This window comes from Dendrobates tinctorius, unplaced genomic scaffold, assembly GCF_039654945.1.
Source record: "Dendrobates tinctorius isolate UK_male_01 unplaced genomic scaffold, ASM3965494v1 ptg000224l, whole genome shotgun sequence".
NCBI classification, from domain to species: Eukaryota; Metazoa; Chordata; class Amphibia; order Anura; family Dendrobatidae; genus Dendrobates; species Dendrobates tinctorius.
Window position 1 is genome coordinate 13,396,668 of NW_027361891.1, and position 19,158 is coordinate 13,415,825.

Genomic DNA, 19,158 nt, shown 5'->3' on the forward strand with positions numbered 1-19,158 from the left:
CTAGACCCCTCGATCACAGCCGGAGAACTACATAGCCTAAAGACAGAAAGGGAAATCTAAACCTCCCCAGAGCAGACCCCAAAGCAATAGGCAGCCCCCAACATATAATGACGGTGAAGCAAGAAGAAAAAACACTCACACAGATAGAAAGTTAGGCTGAGCAAATGATGGGGCCCAAGCTAACTAAATAGGACAGAACAGAAAAGCTGCTGTCTGCAATCCGCCAAAACCCTCTCAAAAATAAGAGCCAACAGACTGATAGGGAAAAAAGCCCTGAAGACGCTAGGCTTCAAAAAGACTATATCAGTACTCAGGTATTTTCTGAAGACAGAGCAAAAAGGAATTCAGCTCACCCAGCAGGGGAAGGCAGAAATCCAGAAAAACAAGGCAAAACAAATGCAAAAAACAGAGCAGAAAACTTAGCTTTTGAGGAGCAGAAATCAGACTGGTCTCCTAGAATCCCTCAGAGAAATCACCCGCAAGGCAGAAGGGCGTCGGCTGCCTTATATCCAGTCAGCAATTTCAGCCACCCAGTCATCATCATTCTGCTCAGCTGTTTGGTAATCAGACTCACTACCTTCCTTCACCAGAAGAGGGAGTTCATCAGACCTCAATGGTGAAGGGGAAAATGAACTCACAACCTCAGACCTTACTAATTAACATACATAACGAGTTGTGAGACAAACATTTACAAAAAAATATAGTTATACAATATACAGAGTGCAAGATACTTGTAAAGAATAAATCTTTCCATATCGATTTACAAGATAATCTGTATTTTTACAATATCATAGGAAGATTATAATCTAAATAACTTTACATACAATTTTTTGTATAACATTTTTTATAAAAATACTGATAGATCGATCCGGTCATTTAGTCCCAAAGGACCTTGTGCGTTCGCTTTCAGGATCCATTTTGCTTCTTGTTGCAATAAAGCTTTGTCATGATTGCCTCCTTGAGGTGGAAAATTGACCTTTTCAATCCCTGCAAAACTCAAAATTTCTGGGTTAGCTTTATGCACATCGTGAATATGCTTAATTAATCGCAGTGAGCCCTTTCCTGATGTAATAGATCTATAGTGTTCACCAAAACGTATCGTAAGTGGTCTTATAGTTTTTCCAATATAAAAATAACCGCATGGACAGAAAATAATATAAACCACGAATTTAGTTTGACAAGAAATGTAGTTTTGTACCTTATGTTCAGTAGAGCCAAAATGTATAGAATTCCCTGTCAGATGAAGATGACAGTATTTGCAGTGACCACATTTATAATTTCCTTTTATTGATAAATCTTGTAGCCAATTTTTTTGAGAGGGACGAAGTCTATGATGTACCAATAAGTCGCCTGTATTATGTGCCCTTTTGTATGCAAATTGCGGAACTAATTCACCATCTGTGTGTACGGTTTTTTCTGCATCAATGAGATGCCAGTGTTTTCTCACTGCTGCATGTATTGCTCTATCCATTGCACTATGTTTGAAACAAAAATTATTTTTTTTTTGTAGGTTTCACTACACTATTTAATTTTTTAGTCCTTTCCTTTAATAAATCCATCTGAGAAATTTTTTTTACCCTTTCATATGCTTCATTTAATAAAGTCATAGGGTATCCCCTTTGCAAGAAACGCTGTTTCAGCTCAGAAATTTGTTCATTAAAAATGGTTTCATCATTATTCAGTTTTCTTACTCTTAGCATTTGACTATATGGAAGTCCCTTTTTAGTGTGTAGTGGATGAGCGCTCTTATAATGTAAGTAATTATTTGTTGCGGTTTCTTTTCTAAACACTTCTGTTTTTAACCCCTTCACCCCCAAGGGTGGTTTGCACGTTCATGACCGGGCCAATTTTTACAATTCTGACCACTGTACCTTTATGAGGTCATAACTCTGGAACGTTTCCATGGATCCCGGGGATTCTGACATTGTTTTCTCGTGACATATTGTACTTCATGTTAGTGGTAAAATTTCATTCAAATAACTTGCGTTTATTTGTGAGAGAAATGGAAATTTGGTGAAAATTTTGAAAATTTCGCAATTTTCCAACTTTGAATTTTTATGCCCTTAAATCACAGAGATATGGCACACAAAAAACTTGATAACTAACATTTCCCACATGTTTGCTTTACATCAGCACAATTTTGGAACCAAATTTGACCAGCGATTTCTCATTTTTACAACACCATTTTATTTTTACGGACCACATCACATTTGAAGCCACTTTGAGGGGTCTATATGATAGAAAATACCCAAAAGTGACACCATTCTAAAAACTGCACCCCTTAAGGTGCTCAAAACCACATTCAAGAAGTTTATAAACATCACAGGAATTTTTTTGAATATTTAAAAAAAAAAAATGAACATCTAACTTTTTTTCACAAAAAAATAATTCAGGTTCAATTTTTTTTATTTTACCAAGGGTAACAGGAGAAATTGGACTGCAAAAGTTATTGTGCAATTTGTCCTGAGTACGCTGATACCTGATATGTGGGGGGGGACGACTGTTTCGGCGCATGGCAGAGCTCAGAATGGAAGGAGCGCCGTTTGACTTTTTCAATGCAAAATTGGCTGGAATTCAGATCGGACGCCCTGTCACGTTTGGAGAGTCCCTGATGTACCTAAACAGTGGAAACCCCCTACAAGTGACCCCATTTTGGAAACTAGACCCCCCAAGGAACTTATCTAGATATGTTATGAGAACTTTGAACCCCCAAGGGCTTCACAGAAGTTTATAACATACAGCCGTACAATTAAAAAATCATATTTTTTCCACAAAAATGATCTTTTCACCCTCAATTCTTATTTTTCCAAGGGTAACAGGACCCTAAAAATTATTGTGCAATTTGTCCTGAGTACGCTGATACCCCACATGTGGGGGTAAACCACTATTTGGGCGCATGGCAGAGCTCGGAAGGGAAGCAGCGCCTTTTGACGTTTTTGGCTGGAATTGAGATCGGACACCATGTCGCGATTGGAAAAGCCCTGATGTACCTAAACAGTGGAAACTCCCCACAAATGACACCATTTTGGAAACTAGACCCCCCAAGGAACTTATCTAGATGTGTTGTGAGAACTTTGAACCACCCAGTGCTTCACAGAAGTTTTTAACGCCCGGGCGTGAAAATAAAAAATTCGTATTTTTTCCACAAACATGATCTTTTAGTCACCATTTTTTTATTTTCCCAAGAGTACCAGGAGAAATTGGACCCCAAAAGTTGTTGTCCAATTTTTCCTGAGTATGCTGACACCCCATATGTGGGAGAAAACTACTGTATGGACACACGTCAGGGCTCGGAAGGGAAGTAGTGACGTTTTGGAATGCAGACTTTGATGGAATGGTCTGCGGGTGTCATGTTGCCTTTGGAGAGCCCCTAATGTACCTAAACAGTGGAAACCTCCACAAATGACCCCATTTTGGAAACGAGACCCCCTAAGGAACTTATCTAGATGTGTGGTGAGCACTTTGAACCCCCAAGGGCTTCACAGAAGTTTATAATGCCCGGGCATGAAAATAAAAAAAATCGTAGTTTTTCCACAAACATGATCAATTAGTCCCCAATTTTTTTATTTTCCCAAGGGTAACAGGAGAAATTGAACCCCAAAAGTTGTTGTCCAATTTGTCCTGAGTACGCTGACGCCCCATATGTGGGAGAAAACTACTGTATGGACACACGTCGGGGCTCGGAAGGGAAGTAGTGACGTTTTGGAATGCAGACTTTGATGGAATGGTCTGCGGGTGTCATGTTGCCTTTGGAGAGCCCCTAATGTACCTAAACAGTGGAAACCCCCACAAATGACTCCATTTTGGACACTAGACCCCCCACGGAACTTATCTAGATGTGTGGTGAGCACTTTGAACCCCCAAGGTCTTCACAGAAGTTTATAACGCTCGGACGTGAAAATAAAAAAATCTTTTTTTTTTTTCCACAAAAATGATATTTTTGCCCCCAATTTTTTATTTTCCCAAGGGTAACAGGATAAATTGGACCCCAAAAATTGTTTTGCAATTTGTCCTGAGTAGGCTGATACCCTACATGTGGGGATAAAACACTGTTTCCCCACATGTAGGGTATCCCCACAGGTCAGTTTTTTCGAGCTAAAAGGAATTGCAGTAATCCATTAGACTTTTCAACTGAAGCAAGAACATTGACAGATCGCTTCAAGAGTCGGGGTTACCCCAAGAAAGTCATCTCCGCCTCGTTTCAAAAAGCAAGGACAAGTACTCGTGCAGTATTGCTACAAAGGAAGCCACGTGAGTCTTCAAGACCTTTAGGGATAGTGACTACTTTTAATAACCAGTGGCAGGATGTACGAAAAATTTTGAGCAAAAATTGGGGTATCCTACTGAGTGAAGCCAAGTTGGTTCCACATATATCTAATTCACCTAGTTTGGTAGCACGACGAGCTCGTAACCTTAAAGATCGGCTCTGTCAGAGCCATTATGTACGCCCCACGGTTAGACTCAATAGGGGGGCTAGGATTTTGGGGACTTACCCTTGTGGTGATTGTAATGTTTGCCAGTATATGGTTGCTCAACATGGCATTGTTCTGCCCATTTGTCCTTCTCAGATTGTTCCAAAAAAGACATATTTCAATTGCAAGTCACGCAATTTAGTTTATGCTCTTGTATGCAACTGTCCAAAAATATATGTGGGACAGACAACCCAAGAACTTAGAAGGAGACTACAACAACATCTGTCTAATATTTCTACTGCTAATAGGGATCGGGACAAAGGCAAACACATCACCTCAGTGGCAGCACATTTTCTAGAGGTACATCATGGACGTTCTACGGGACTAAGAGTAATGGGTTTGGAAGAGGTGCCCTTAAACATCAGAGGGGGAGATGTAGGTCTGAGGCTTCTCAGGTGTGAATCCAAATGGATCCATAATCTGGGCAGTCTCTCTCCAGGAGGTCTTAATGAAGAATTACTCTTCACAGGGTTTTACAAACAATTATGATATATTGAACGGCTCCCTTTGGGTTACTTTCTTATGACCTGTTCTCAGCCATTTATGGTTCTTATATATCTTTATATGTCTTCTTTTCAACAGCCCCTTTTGGCTCCGCCCTTCGTTTAATCCAATTGGATATTGACATCTCCACTACCCTCTATCTAGTCTATGTGTATGCTCCTGGTATACTGTGAAATACCGAATTTGGATACAATCTATTAATAATTGGCTGGAACTGCCATCTGAAAATTTGGAAAACACCTGGGCGTAGACGTATTTTTTGGCCAAGAATTACATCTACTGCAATCACATATCTGGCTTTTCGACGGACGCATTTGTTATACACTTTTGTGGTTTTTTGATGACAGTTGCTATATTGATACCCATTAAGTATGTATATTATTCAGACTATATGTCTATAGAGACTCATGGTGGTATAATTTAAAATAAATATAATTGAACAAATATATAAGGAGTATATACATATTTTTGTTAATTCTAAACTTTGCAGATGAATTGTATTCGATCTGCATAAAAAACCATGGTTTTTTTAAAAAGAAAATTATAGTGTGTATTGAATATACATAGGTATGTGCTCTAATTATTGGATAAATTATGAGTCTATATATTAGTTTTTAACTCTCGAAGGTATTGTGCATACTCTAACTGAAGTGGGTGATATATTTTCTTTATGGCAACCTGTATCTAGTAGTCGCAATGTCTTTAGCATGCGTAACATACTTCACATGATACTATGTTCTATATATTATCATATGCAGTCTACTTCGGCCTATTGCGGCTGCGCAAAGGTGGGCACCCTATCTTACTTTACTTTCCGGTGCATGAGCACCATCTTGTGTCCGGGCTCGTCATTTGCGCGGATTCGAGCATGCGCAATAGATCCTTTTTGACGCCATCTTGGTATACCACCTATTATACTTTATCTCGGCCTACTGCGGTTGCGCAGGGCCGGATATCCCCTTCCGGCGTGTGAGCACGTGCTCTGCGTCCGGGCTCGTCAATTGACTGCCTCCAGCAGTTGCGCGGACTCGAGCATGCGCAATAGATCCTTTTGAACGCCATCTTGGTACACCATCTATTATACTTCATCTCGGCCTACTGCGGTTGCGCAGGGCCGGATATCCCCTTCCGGCGTGTGAGCACTTGCTCTGCGCCTGGACCTCGCATGATTCATCCACTCCACACCTGTTTCCACTGGCTATGAGTTTATACTTTGGGTATTTATACACTGTTCATCCACATTATGCCACTGCTCCTGATGAAGCCAGTTGTTCTGGCGTAACGCGTCGGGCTTTTGTGCCTCTGCCTTATCCCTCTTCCCTTTACCCACACTGTTATTGGACCTAGTTCCCGCTTGCCGGCTTTATTGTGACTCCAACAGGTTGTATGCAGGGGGCCATTTTTTCATTGGGCCCTTAGATCTTCTGCTTGCTTACTTTATAGCAGCAGTATACCTAATTTCCATACTTTGTGCATACATTGCGGTATGTGCACTCCTTATTTTCTAGGGGCATTTTTTCCAGGATCTATTTACTATTCTAGTGTATACATGCATATTCTATCTTCTTGTTGGATTCATTAGCTATCCTTGCATTTATAACCATATAGGGGCTAGGTGCCAATTTGGGTTTTACTATTATTTGATAGTGAGCATATTACCATTATTGTCATATTGTTAGTATATATGCTATCTATATGTATTATGAGGGTTATGTGCTAGAGGTTTTACCCTCTTTTGGGCATGTCAAACGAACGCATTGTGCGGTTTTAATTGTTTTTATTTATATTGCGTGTTGTTTTTTGTGGATGTTTCAATAAAAAGTTTATCAATTTTGCATCTTTATATACCTTATTGGTGATCCCTATTATTTACATGCCTCTTTTCTGGTCTATGTTGGAGTTTCTTAGCATGTAATTGGTGATCCCATATAGCGGTGCCCTCCATATTGTGCGATAAAACACTGTTTGGGCGCATGGCAGAGCTTGGAAGGGAAGGAGCACCATTTGACTTTTTCAACTCAGAATTGGCTGGAATTGAGATCAGACGCCATGTTGCATTTGGAGAGCCCCTGATGTGCCCAAACAGTGGAAACCCCCAATTCTAACTTCAAACCGAACCCCAACACACCCCTAGCCCTAACCCTAACCTTAGCCCTAACCCTAACCCTACCCTAACCCTAGCCCTAATGGAAAAATGGAAATAAATACATTTTTTTTATTTTATTATTTTTCCCTAACTAAGGGGGTGATAACGGGGGGTTTGATTTACGATTTATGGCGGTTTTTATGTTTGGCGGCTGTCGCACGCTAAAAGACGCTTTTTATTGTAAAAATAGTTTTTGCATCACCACATATTGAGAGCTATAATTTTTCCGTATTTTGACCCACCGAGGCATGTGAGGTCTTATTTTTTGCGGGACGAGTTGACGTTTTTATTGGTACCATTTTCGGGCACGTGACATTTTTTGATCGCTTTTTATTCCGATTTTTGGGACGCAGAATAAACAAAAACCAGCGTTTCATGAATTTCTTTTGGGGGGGTGCGTTTACACCGTTCCGCGTGCGGTAAAATTGATAAAGCGGTTTTATTCTTCGGGTCAGTACGGTTACAGCGATACCTCATTTAGGTCGTTTTTTTATGTTTTGTCGGTTTTATGCAATGAAAACTATTTTATATAAAAAATAATTATTTTTGCATCGCTTTATTTTGCGAGCTATAACTTTTTTATTTTTTCGCTGATGATGCTGTGTGGCGGCTCGTTTTTTGCAGGACAAGATGACGTTTTCAGCGGTACCATGGATATTTATATGCGTCTTTTTGATCGCGTGTTATTACACTTTTTGTTTGGCGGTATGATAATAAATCATTATTTTTTGCTTCGTTTTTTATGTTTATTTTTTAAGGGGTTCACTAAAGGGGTTAACTAATGGGATAGTTTTATAGGTCGGGTCGTTACGGATGCGGCGATACCTAATATGTGTACTTTTATTGTTTTTTTGTTTTTTTATTTCCAAAAAATGGATTTATTTGGGGGAATATTTTTTTTTTTTTCTAATTTATTTGGCGATTTTAAAAAAAATTATTTTAACACTTTTTTTTTATTTTTTTTTAACTTTATTAAATAGTCCCAGGTGGGACATCACTGTCCTGTGACAGATCGTTGATCTGTCACATCACAGATCACTGTGACAGATCAGCGATCTGTCACAGGCAGTGCAGAAGGCTTCCTCATGCCTGCGCTTTGCAGGCACTGAGGAAGCAGCTTCCTGCAGGCCCCCGAAGGCCCCCGTCGCCATCTTGGATTCGGGGGCCTGCAGGAAAGGAGCCCCCCCCGCAGCAGCGCTGCACATTGCGCTGCCGTGGGGGGCTCAGGGAAGCACGGAGGGAGCCCCCTCCCTGCCAATGCTTCCCTTTAACCCCCGGTACACAGCGATCATGTTTGATCGCTGTGTGCAAGGGGTTAACGTGTCGGGGGCGGTCCTGACACATTGTGCCGGGTGTCAGCTGTGATAATCAGCTGACACCCGGCCGCGATCAGCGGCCCTCACCACGTGGGCGCCGCTGATCGCGGTAGACGTACTATCCCGTCCATGGGCATAGGGGCCCGGGTCCCATGGACGGGATAGTACGTCGGATGTCAGGAAGGGGTTAAAGATCCATTTTTTATTTTAAATTTGCCCTCAGGAAAATCTTTTGTGCTTCCCCCAAATGAAAATGTGAAGCTCATGTTGTCAATGTTCACATTGTTCAGGTATTTTACAAAATCTGCAAATTCTTCCTGAGAACCCCCCCAGATAATAAAAATATCATCCACAAAGCGAAAATATGCTTGTAAATGTTTTAAGTGTGGATTTAGGGCTGTTTTTATATAAAACCCTTCAAATCGTGCTAGAAATAAATTTGCATAAACACAAGAGACTGGCGTGCCCATTGCTGTGCCCACTCTTTGTATATACCACTTATCCAGAAATATAAAGGCATTATGTGTCAAAACATAATCGAGTGACTCGATAATAAAGGAAATAAAATCCTGTGATTTGTTTGTATTATGTAAAATCTCCTTTATTGCTGCTTTGCCTTTATCATGGGGGATGCGGGTATATAGACTCTCAACATCAATAGATGCAAGGGAGAAATGTGGTTGCCAATGAAAATCTTTCAATTTTTTCAATAAATCTCCTGAGTCTTTTACAAAGGATGGCACAGCTTTTAGTAAAGGTTTTAGTAGCCAGTCTAAGTATTGTGAAAGTGGTTCAGTCAAAGAGTTTTTCCCTGAAATTATAGGGCGACCCAGAGGCTCTTTTAAAGACTTGTGCACTTTTGGCACACTATACCAATAGGGAATTTCTGGGTATTCTGGAAAGAGTTTTTCTGCTCTCTTTTTTGATACTATCCCCAATTGAACATACTTTCTTAAAAGAGATCTTAATTTGTCCTTATATTTATGCAAAGGGTTGTCAATTAGCATACAGTAGGTATTACTATCATTCAAGTGATTGAGGGCATCTTGTATATAGTATGTCTTATCCAAAAGAACCAAATTCCCTCCTTTATCAGATCACCTGAAAACAGTATCACTCCATCCCTTCAGTTCTTGCAAAGCTTTCATCTCAGATGTCATCCTTGATGACCATATCATGGAAAAGTTCGGTACTGTTCCCAGGAGATATGGGAGGCATGAAATTTGATTTTATTCCTCCTTTAAAAGGTATTGGTATTTCTTCGTTGGAATTAGCTGATTCCAAGGAGAAATCTGGTTCAGTTATACTTATTAACATTTCAACATCACTTAAAAATTGTCTGGGACAGATATCTGAATTTAACATAAAGCCTAAAGGACCAATAGTTGGATGGTTCTCACCTTCATGTATAGGAACAGAAACTGCAGCTGAAACACTAGAAAAAGACTTTTTAAGATGTAACTTTCTTATACTTTTAACCCCTTCCTGACATCCGACGGTATATCCCGTCCATGGGACCTGGGCCCCTATGCCCATGGACGGGATAGTACGTCGGGCGCGATCAGCGGCGCCCACATGGTGAGCGCTGCTGATCGCGGCCGGGTGTCAGCTGATTATCACAGCTGACACCCGGCACAATGTGTCAGGGGCGGTCACGGACCGCCCCCGACACGTTAACCCCTTGCATACCGCGATCAAACATGATCGCGGTGTACCGGGAGTTAAAGGGAAGCATCGGCAGGGAGGGGGCTCCCTCCGTGCTTCCCTGAGCCCCCCACGGCAGCGCAATGTGCAGCGCTGCTGCGGGGTACTCCTTTCCTCCAGGCCCCCGAATCCAAGATGGCGACGGGGGCCTTCGGGGGCCTGAGGAAGCTGGCTTCCTCAGTGCCTGCAAAGCGCAGGCATGAGGAAGCCTTCTGCAGTGCCTGTGTCAGATCGCTGATCTGTCACAGTGATCTGTGATGTGACAGATCAGCGATGTCCCACCTGGGACTATTTAATAAAGTAAAAAAAAAAAAAAAAAAAAGTGTAAAAATTATTAAAAAAAAATCGCCAAATAAATTAGGAAAAAAAAAAAAATATTCCCCCAATAAATCCATTTTTTGGAAATAATAAAAAAAAAAACAATAAAAGTACACATATTAGGTATCGCCGCGTCCGTAACAACCCGCCCTATAAAACTGTCCCATTAGTTAACCCCTTTAGCGAACCCCTTAAAAAATAAAAATAAAAAACCAAGCAAAAAATAATGATTTATTATCATACTGCCAATCAAAAAGTGTAATAACGCGCAATCAAAAAGACGCATATAAATATCCATGGTACCGCTGAAAACGTCATCTTGTCCCGCAAAAAACGAGCCGCCACACACAGCATCATCAGCGAAAAAATAAAAAAGTTATAGCTCGCAGAATAAAGCGATGCAAAAATAATTATTTTTTATATAAAATAGTTTTCATTGCATAAAACCGACAAAAACATAAAAAAACGACCTAAATGAGGTATTGCTGTAACCGTACTGACCCGAAGAATAAAACCGCTTTATCAATTTTACCGCACGCGGAACGGTGTAAACGCACCCCCCCAAAAGAAATTCATGAAACGCTGGTTTTTCTTCATTCTGCGTCCCAAAAATCGGAATAAAAAGCGATCAAAAAATTTCACGTGCCCGAAAATGGTACCAATAAAAACGTCAACTCGTCCCGCAAAAAATAAGACCTCACATGACCCGGTGTGTCAAAATACGGAAAAATTATAGCTCTCAATATGTGGTGATGCAAAAACTATTTTTACAATAAAAAGCGTCTTTTAGCGTGCTACAGCTGCCAAAAATAAAAACTGCCATAAATAGTAAATCAAACCCCCCGTTATCACCCCCTTAGTTAGGGAAAAATAATAAAATAAAAAAAATGTATTTATTTCCATTTTTTCATTAGGGTTAGGGCTAGGGTTAGGGCTAGGGGCGTGTTGGGGTAGGGTTAGGGCTAGGGTTAGGGTTAGGGCTAGGGTTAGGGCTAGGGTTAGGGTTAGGGCTAGGGGCATGTTGGGGTTCGGGTTGGAGTTAGAATTGGGGGTTTCCACTGTTTGGGCACATCAGGGGCTCTCCAAATGCAACATGGCGTCTGATCTCAATTCCAGCCAATTCTGAGTTGAAAAAGTCAAATGGTGCTCCTTCCCTTCCAAGCTCTGCCATGCGCCCAAACAGTGTTTTACCCCCACATGTAGGGTATCAGCCTACTCAGGACAAATTGCAAAACAATTTTGGGGGTCCAATTTCTCCTGTTACCCTTAGGAAAATAAAAAATTGGGGGCAAAAATATCATTTTTGTGGAAAAAAATGATTTTTTTTATTTTCACGTCCGAGTGTTATAAACTTCTGTGAAGCACTTGGGGGTTCAAAGTGCTCACCACACATCTAGATAAGTTCCTTGGGGGGTCTAGTTTACAAAATGGTGTCATTTGTGGGGGGTTTCCACTGTTTAGGTACATTAGGGGCTCTCCAAAGGCAACATGACACCCGCAGACCATTCCATCAAAGTCTGCATTCCAAAACGTCACTACTTCCCTTCCGAGCCCCGACGTGTGCCCATACAGTAGTTTTATCCCACATATGGGGTATCAGCATACTCAGGACAAATTGGACAACAACATGTTTGTTGGAAAAATACGAATTTTTTATTTTATTTTAACGCCCAGGCGTTATAAACTTCTGTGAAGCACTGGGGGGGTCAAAGTGCTCACCACACATCTAGATAAGTTCCTTAGGGGGTCTAGTTTCCAAAATGGTGTCATTTGTGGGGGGTTTCCACTGTTTTGGTACATCAGGAGTTTTCCAAACGCGACATGGTGTCCGATCTCAATTCCAGCCAAAAAAACGTCAAATGGCGCTGCTTCCCTTCCGAGCTCTGCCATGCGCCCAAATAGTGGTTTACCCCCACATGTGGGGTATCAGCGTACTCAGGACAAATTGCACAATAACTTTTAGGGTCCTGTTACCCTTGGAAAAATAAGAATTGAGGGTGAAAAGATCATTTTTGTGGAAAAAATATGATTTTTTAATTGTATGGCTTTATGTTATAAACTTCTGTGAAGCCCATGGGGGTTCAAAGTTCTCACCACACATCTAGATAAGTTCCTTAGGGGGTCTAGTTTCCAAAATGGCGTCATTTGTGGGGGGTTTCCACTGTTTTGGTACATCAGGGGTTTTCCAAACGCGACATGGTGTCCGATCTCAATTCCAGCCAAAAACGTCAAATGGCGCTGCTTCCCTTCCGAGCTCTGTCATGCGCCCAAATAGTGGTTTACCCCCACATGTGGGGTATCAGCGTACTCAGGACAAATTGCACAATAACTTTTAGGGTCCTGTTACCCTTGGGAAAATAAAAATTGTGGTGAAAAGATCATTTTTGTGAAAAAAATATGATTTTTTAATTGTACCGCTGTACGTTATAAACTTTTGTAAAGCCCTTGTGGGTTCAAAGTTCTCACCACATATCTAGATAAGTTCCTTGGGGGGTCTAGTTTCCAAAATGGGGTCACTTGTAGGGGGTTTCCACTGTTTAGGTACATCAGGGACTCTCCAAACGTGACATGGCGTCCAATCTGAATTCCAGCCAATTTTGCATTGAAAAAGTCAAACGGCGCTCCTTCCATTCTGAGCTCTGCCATGCGCCGAAACAGTCGTTCCCCTCCACATATCAGGTATCTGCGTACTCAGGACAAATTGCACAATAACTTTTGCTGTCCAATTTCTCCTGTTACCCTTGGTAAAATAAAAAAAATTGACCCTGAATTATTTTTTTTATGAAAAAAAGTTAGATGTTCATTTTTTTTTTTAAATATTCAAAAAAATTCCTGTGACGCACCTAAAGGGTTAATAAACTTCTTGAATGTGGTTTTGAGCACCTTAAGGGGTGCAGTTTTTAGAATGGTGTCACTTTTGGGTATTTTCTATCATATAGACCCCTCAAAGTGGCTTCAAATGTGATGTGGTCCTAAAAATAAAATGGTGTTGTAAAAATGAGAAATCGCTGGTCAACTTTTAACCCTTATAACTTCCTAACAAAAAAAAAATTTGGTTCCAAAATTGTGCTGATGTAAAGTAAACATGTGGGAAATGTTAGTTATCAAGTTTTTTGTGTGCCGTATCTCTGTGATTTAAGGGCATAAAAATTCAAAGTTGGAAAATTGCGAAATTTTCAAAATTTTCGCCAAATTTCCGTTTTTCTCACAAATAAACGCAAGTTATTTGAATGAAATTTTACCACTAACATGAAGTACAATATGTCACGAGAAAACAATGTCAGAATCACCGGGATCCATGGAAGCGTTCCAGAGTTATTACCTCATAAAGGTACAGTGGTCAGAATTGTAAAAATTGGCCCGGTCATGAACGTGCAAACCACCCTTGTGGGTGAAGGGGTTAAACAATTCAATCCTAAAATCGACATAATCAAATTTTTTGTGAATACAAAAATTTAAGCCTTTAGATAGAACTTCAATATGTTCACTGGATAATTTTGCACTGATGAGAGGGCAGTACCCCGAAACACAGTGTCTGCAAATGGAGATTCTGGCTTGGCTTTTATCCTAAGTAATGTAACTAGGCTTATTAAAGGGTTAAGATTGACTTTTAGGATTGCTACCTTCAATAGGTGGCACTAGAGTTCTAGTCCTCTTCCTCTCTGAAGAGACAATTTGCATGATTAGCATATTTCCCAGAGGAGCATTGCGGCTTTAAGTCTCCTCACCTCGACATGCTTAGCATGTCATTCTCCACAATATCATAGGAAGTTTATAATCTAAATAACTTTACATACAATTTTTTATATAACATTTTTTATAAAAATACTAATAGATCGATCCGGTATTCCTATGATATTGTAAAAATACAGATTATCTTATAAATCGATATGGAAAGATTTATTCTTTACTAGTATCTTGCACTCTGTATATTGTATAACTATATTTTTTTGTAAATGTTTGTCTCACAACTTGTTATGTATGTTAATTAGTAAGGTCTGTGGTCCTATAAAAGAAATGACCTTAAGCTAATCCCCTCACCTGGACCCGTAGAAGCGAGTAATCGCGAAACGGCCGTTGTCCGGCACCTCCCTCCCCTAGCATTCCTCTAACGTCCTGCATGTCCACACATCTATTGATGGAATTCATGTGAAATAAAGACGCACAGTTTTTCAGCTATATCGGTGAGTGCTGCATATTTCTCCTTTTTTCGCTTCACATTGAAATATTCATGTTTTTTCGTGCAAACACCTCCGTTTTTTGACTGAAATATATACCGCAATACTTCAGATAAATAGCTCCGTCTGGTAATGTGGTGATTTGTGTGCCCTAGTATGCCGTTCATCTGTTTGCTCTTTGCTGGGATCAAACATATGGATTGAGAAGGGATTGTCCTAATAATCAACAACCCCTTTAACACGGATGTGTGAATTTGGCCTTAAAAATTGAGATTTATCAAACAACAAGAACCTCTGTAATGAGTGTGGTGCATTTTAAAACTAGTCTAAGTTTTCAGTTTCTAAGAATTAGACAGTAGTGATAGTGCTCCCTTATTTTTATGGTTGGGAGAATAACGTTTTACTGGAAATAATTCTGTTTCCTGCAGGGACTCTGCAATGCTTTGAGGAAGGAGGCGTGGAAATATTTGCTGGGTTATTTTCCTTGGGGCAGCACAAGAGAAGAACGAGCTCAGCTGCAAAAAAGAAAAGCGTAAGTAACCATACAAGGGGGAAGTTTCTCATTGTGAATATACAGACTTCCATATTAACACTAGAAGTCCCAGAGAGGGGCCATTTAACAATTCTACCTTTGGAACCCAGAGACGCTGGAATGACCTGAAGGATTTTACCTAACAACCTATAATCACCGTCTTTTGTTCTGTAATTAAGGCAACTACTGTCGCACCACAGGAGGTTGTTGTTTTCCATTGAGTTTAGCCTTTCAGTTTCTAGTTAGTTCTACTTAGTTTATTGTATTTGATAATATAAAGACTATACATATTGTATTTAGTTTAGTTTTATTTGAGCAAAAAAAGCACTGAAACAATGAATCATTTTTTATATATTTTAAATAGAGAATTTGAAATTTTAGAGCAAGGTACAGCTGTGAGTAATGACCAGAAGCATTTGTGTCTAAGTCAAGAGGACTGAAATGTCATTGTGAAAAATATACAAAAGAACAACTGTTATTTTCTCCATGCTTTTTATTTTTTATATAAAAATAATAAAAAAAAATACAAGGAATAAAACAATTCCACACATATTTACAATAGGCTGCAGTGGGGGCTGCATGTGTGTGAGTGGCATGTCCTTCTTGTGTGACTAGCATTTCAGCACTCACCGAGCAGTCTGTCTGCACTGTCGGAACATACCTTGCACTGCCTGGGTATGTCCCTGGTACATTTGCCACACGTGTATTTGTGAGTGGTTGAGTGGTGAGCCTTCTCTGCATTTTGTTTCTTGTGAACAAAATAGGTGAAGCAGTCACCTATTTATCCCCCACAGCACAAAAGGCTGCATGCAAATTTGCTAAGGTGTTAGCAACCTTATGCATATCCCCCCGCACAACAATGCATCTGGGGGGTGGGCAGACACACTCAGGAGCAGCTTACATTCTTTTGCTCTTCTACAAGACCTTTGTTGAGGTGGATCAACACAATTAATTTGTTTTGTTTTTTGTCTGTCATTTTAAACCCACTTCTTTCACATCTTTTTTTAAAAGAAAAAAGAAAAACATAACTAAATTCTTTTAGAAAAACTTGAAAAATTGAAACAGATTGTATGTTTTGCAAACTATATGTACATTTGGCAAAATGACCTGGATAATGCAGCACAACATCACAGATCAGCAGCAAAAGGTCACATCTCTCCCAAAACACTTCATGCGTGCTTCAAAACAAAATGTGTGGTTTATACAAATTGTCAGTTCCCTCAAAATGCAAAGTCTCTTGACCTGTGTTTCACACAGTGTTTTGAGGATCAATTCAGCTCTACTCCCCCCTGCAGATTCCTCAGACAATGGCTACATTTACAAATGAAAGGATGCTAATTGGAGCCATCAGAGTCGTCAGTTCTGACTAAAGGTACTGTCACACTTAGCGATGTACTAGCGATATCGACCAGCGATATGACGCGGTCAGGATGGCTGGTACATCGCTAAGTGGTCGCTAGTGAGCTGCCACACAGGCAGATCTCACCAGCGACATTGCAGGGGACGGGGGTCGCTACTTACCTGTCACACTAGGCGATCCTGACGTCCTCCCGCGTCCACGCTCGTCTCTCCACAGGAAGTGCCGCAGGAAGCTGACGACGAGAAACGGCCCAAGACGTTCTTGCGCGATCAGCGATAACCAGCGAGGGAGCGGTCGGAGGTAAGTATCAGACATAGCGATATCGCTAGCAATATCGCTATAACGTCACAAAAACCAGTGACGTTATAGCGATATTGCTAGCGATATCGCTTAGTGTGACAGGCCCTTTAGGGTCATTTGACCCTCTTTCAGGACTTCAGGGGGAGCTCGAAATTTCTGGGACTTCTAGTGTTAAATAAATGTCACTTGACTCACTTCATTCAGTGTTGCTGTTTTTTTCTTATTTGCATGAAGAAATACAGCACAAAAGTGGATTAAATACCCACAAATTCTCACGATACAGAGTAGCAAATCAGCAATAGAGAAATAACATAAAACATAACTTTTAATAATTAATGTAAAAGCTACCATAGATAGTAGTGCAAATAAATCACTAGATCAAATGCCACAGACCATAATGGAGGTAACTGTATAAGTCTCTGTAACAGATTACTACCAATATATACATGTGGCTATTGCAAGTCCAAAAATTTGAAGAGATTGGACCAAAAAAGTACTTGAACTAAATCAATGAGAAGAAGACCAAGTAAAAAATGAACAGTTTCCTTATCAGAGGAACAAACAGACCTCTACCCTGTAAAGGTTATCAAGGAATATGCCTATTCATGTATATAACAAAAACATCAAAATAATAAAGCCATCAACATAATGTGAAAAGGAAAGATCTCACCACATGAAGATGGAAGATGTCCAGGGTCAGATGTCCCATCAGAGTCATATCAGGTCAGGAAGAAAAGGGAGGTTCACCCTATACAAGCCCTGTTTGAGCTACAAATTCTGACACCCATGACTCCTGCCCTAACAAGGGCAGTCCACATCTAATCCCTATAAACCATAGCCCTACAAAGTCCCTGTGCATCCCGACGCGTTTCGTCACTTATTGACTCTTCAGGGGACCTATTAGCTCAAATTGGGCATCATCACAGAGTATACAGGCTGCCTCCTAAGATGACAATGGAGTAAGGCAGACTGATGAGGAGGGCACTTAAATAAACTGCCAATCAAATAAAATACATCCACCTGAGATGACTTGGAACGCACGCCGTCCACCATTACCCCTTATGGAACGCAGGCACATGATGAGTGTGTTAATAAGAAACGCCCACCTCCTATACATCATTCAAATCAAAGCAATAGTGTGTAAACGCCGGCGTATCCCGCGGCAAAGGCCGCTCTATTTCCGGTTGCGTCATACTGCCCAAAAGCAAAATGGCCGCCACACTTCCGGACATGCGCACTCATCGGTGCCAGCAGGAAAAATGGCCGCCACACTTCCGGTCATGCGCACTCATGTTTAATCGGTGCCAGCAGGGCGGAAGTAAAGAATGCGACAAAGGTCGCAATACTGCCAGAAAGCAATATGGCGCCGAAACTTCCGGTCATGCGCACTATAATCAGCCTGTAAGCCGATATTAGACAAGCGGATAGAAAGATTGTGCATCTCTAGAAGGCCTCAACCACAACAAAGATTGCGAAAAATAGTAAAAAATAGTACCCAACAACCTGAATCATGGGATGGATATTGTCCCAATTAGAAGGCCTCAAAAGAGCAATACCAGAATCAAAGTAAACAGAGGTGGAAAATAACAAAAATTCAAACTCAGAATATAAAGGTAGCAAACACATATAAAAAAAGGGTATTTTACAGTATATACAAAGGAAATAAAAAATAATAATAAACACACATATCAAAACCCTAAATATAGCAGCCAAAATCGAGTTGGTCATTAAGCCCTCTTGGGGTCATGGTATTCAAACAAAAGATCCACTTAGTCTCTTTTTGTAGAATGATGCGATCCCAATTACCACCCCTTGGTGGTTTTTTGACCCTTTCAATCCCCAGAAATTGGATGGAATTAACATTCCCTCCTTGACACTGATTAATGTGGCGTGAAATAGGGGTATCTCTCTTATGGATAATGTCTCCAATATGTTACCCAATCCTACGTTTGAATTCCCTAATGGTTTTACCCACATATTCTTTGCCACATGTGCATGTGGCCTTATAAATCACTCCCTTGCTGCTACAGTTGATAAATTCCCTAATTTGATATGCTTGTCCTGTAACATTACTGACAAAGCCAGCACCAGGGGAAATGTGGGAACAAGCAACGCAGTGGCCACATCTAAAGCAACCATTCACATTGGTGGGCAACCAAGTTGTACGGGAAGGTCTGGTGAAATGACTGTTGACCAGCCGATCCTTCAATGAACGGCCTTTCTTGTACGTGATCAGAGGTCGTATCGAAAGTTCTCCTCCAACATCCTTATCCATTAATAACACAGGCCAATGTTTGGCCAGGATAGCACGTACATCACTTGCTCCGT

At 40.6% G+C, this 19,158-nt stretch overlaps 1 protein-coding gene across 2 annotated transcripts in view; it reads left to right on the top strand.

Annotated features, from left to right (window-relative positions):
* The window catches only part of TBC1D15 (TBC1 domain family member 15), a 231,914-nt gene that overhangs the window by 159,588 nt on the left and 53,168 nt on the right, over positions 1–19,158 (top strand). For both annotated transcript variants that reach the window (XM_073555537.1, XM_073555536.1), the window contains one exon: positions 15,067–15,170. In XM_073555537.1, coding sequence (XP_073411638.1) covers positions 15,067–15,170 — 104 coding nt within the window. The remainder of the gene's footprint in view (positions 1–15,066; positions 15,171–19,158) is intronic.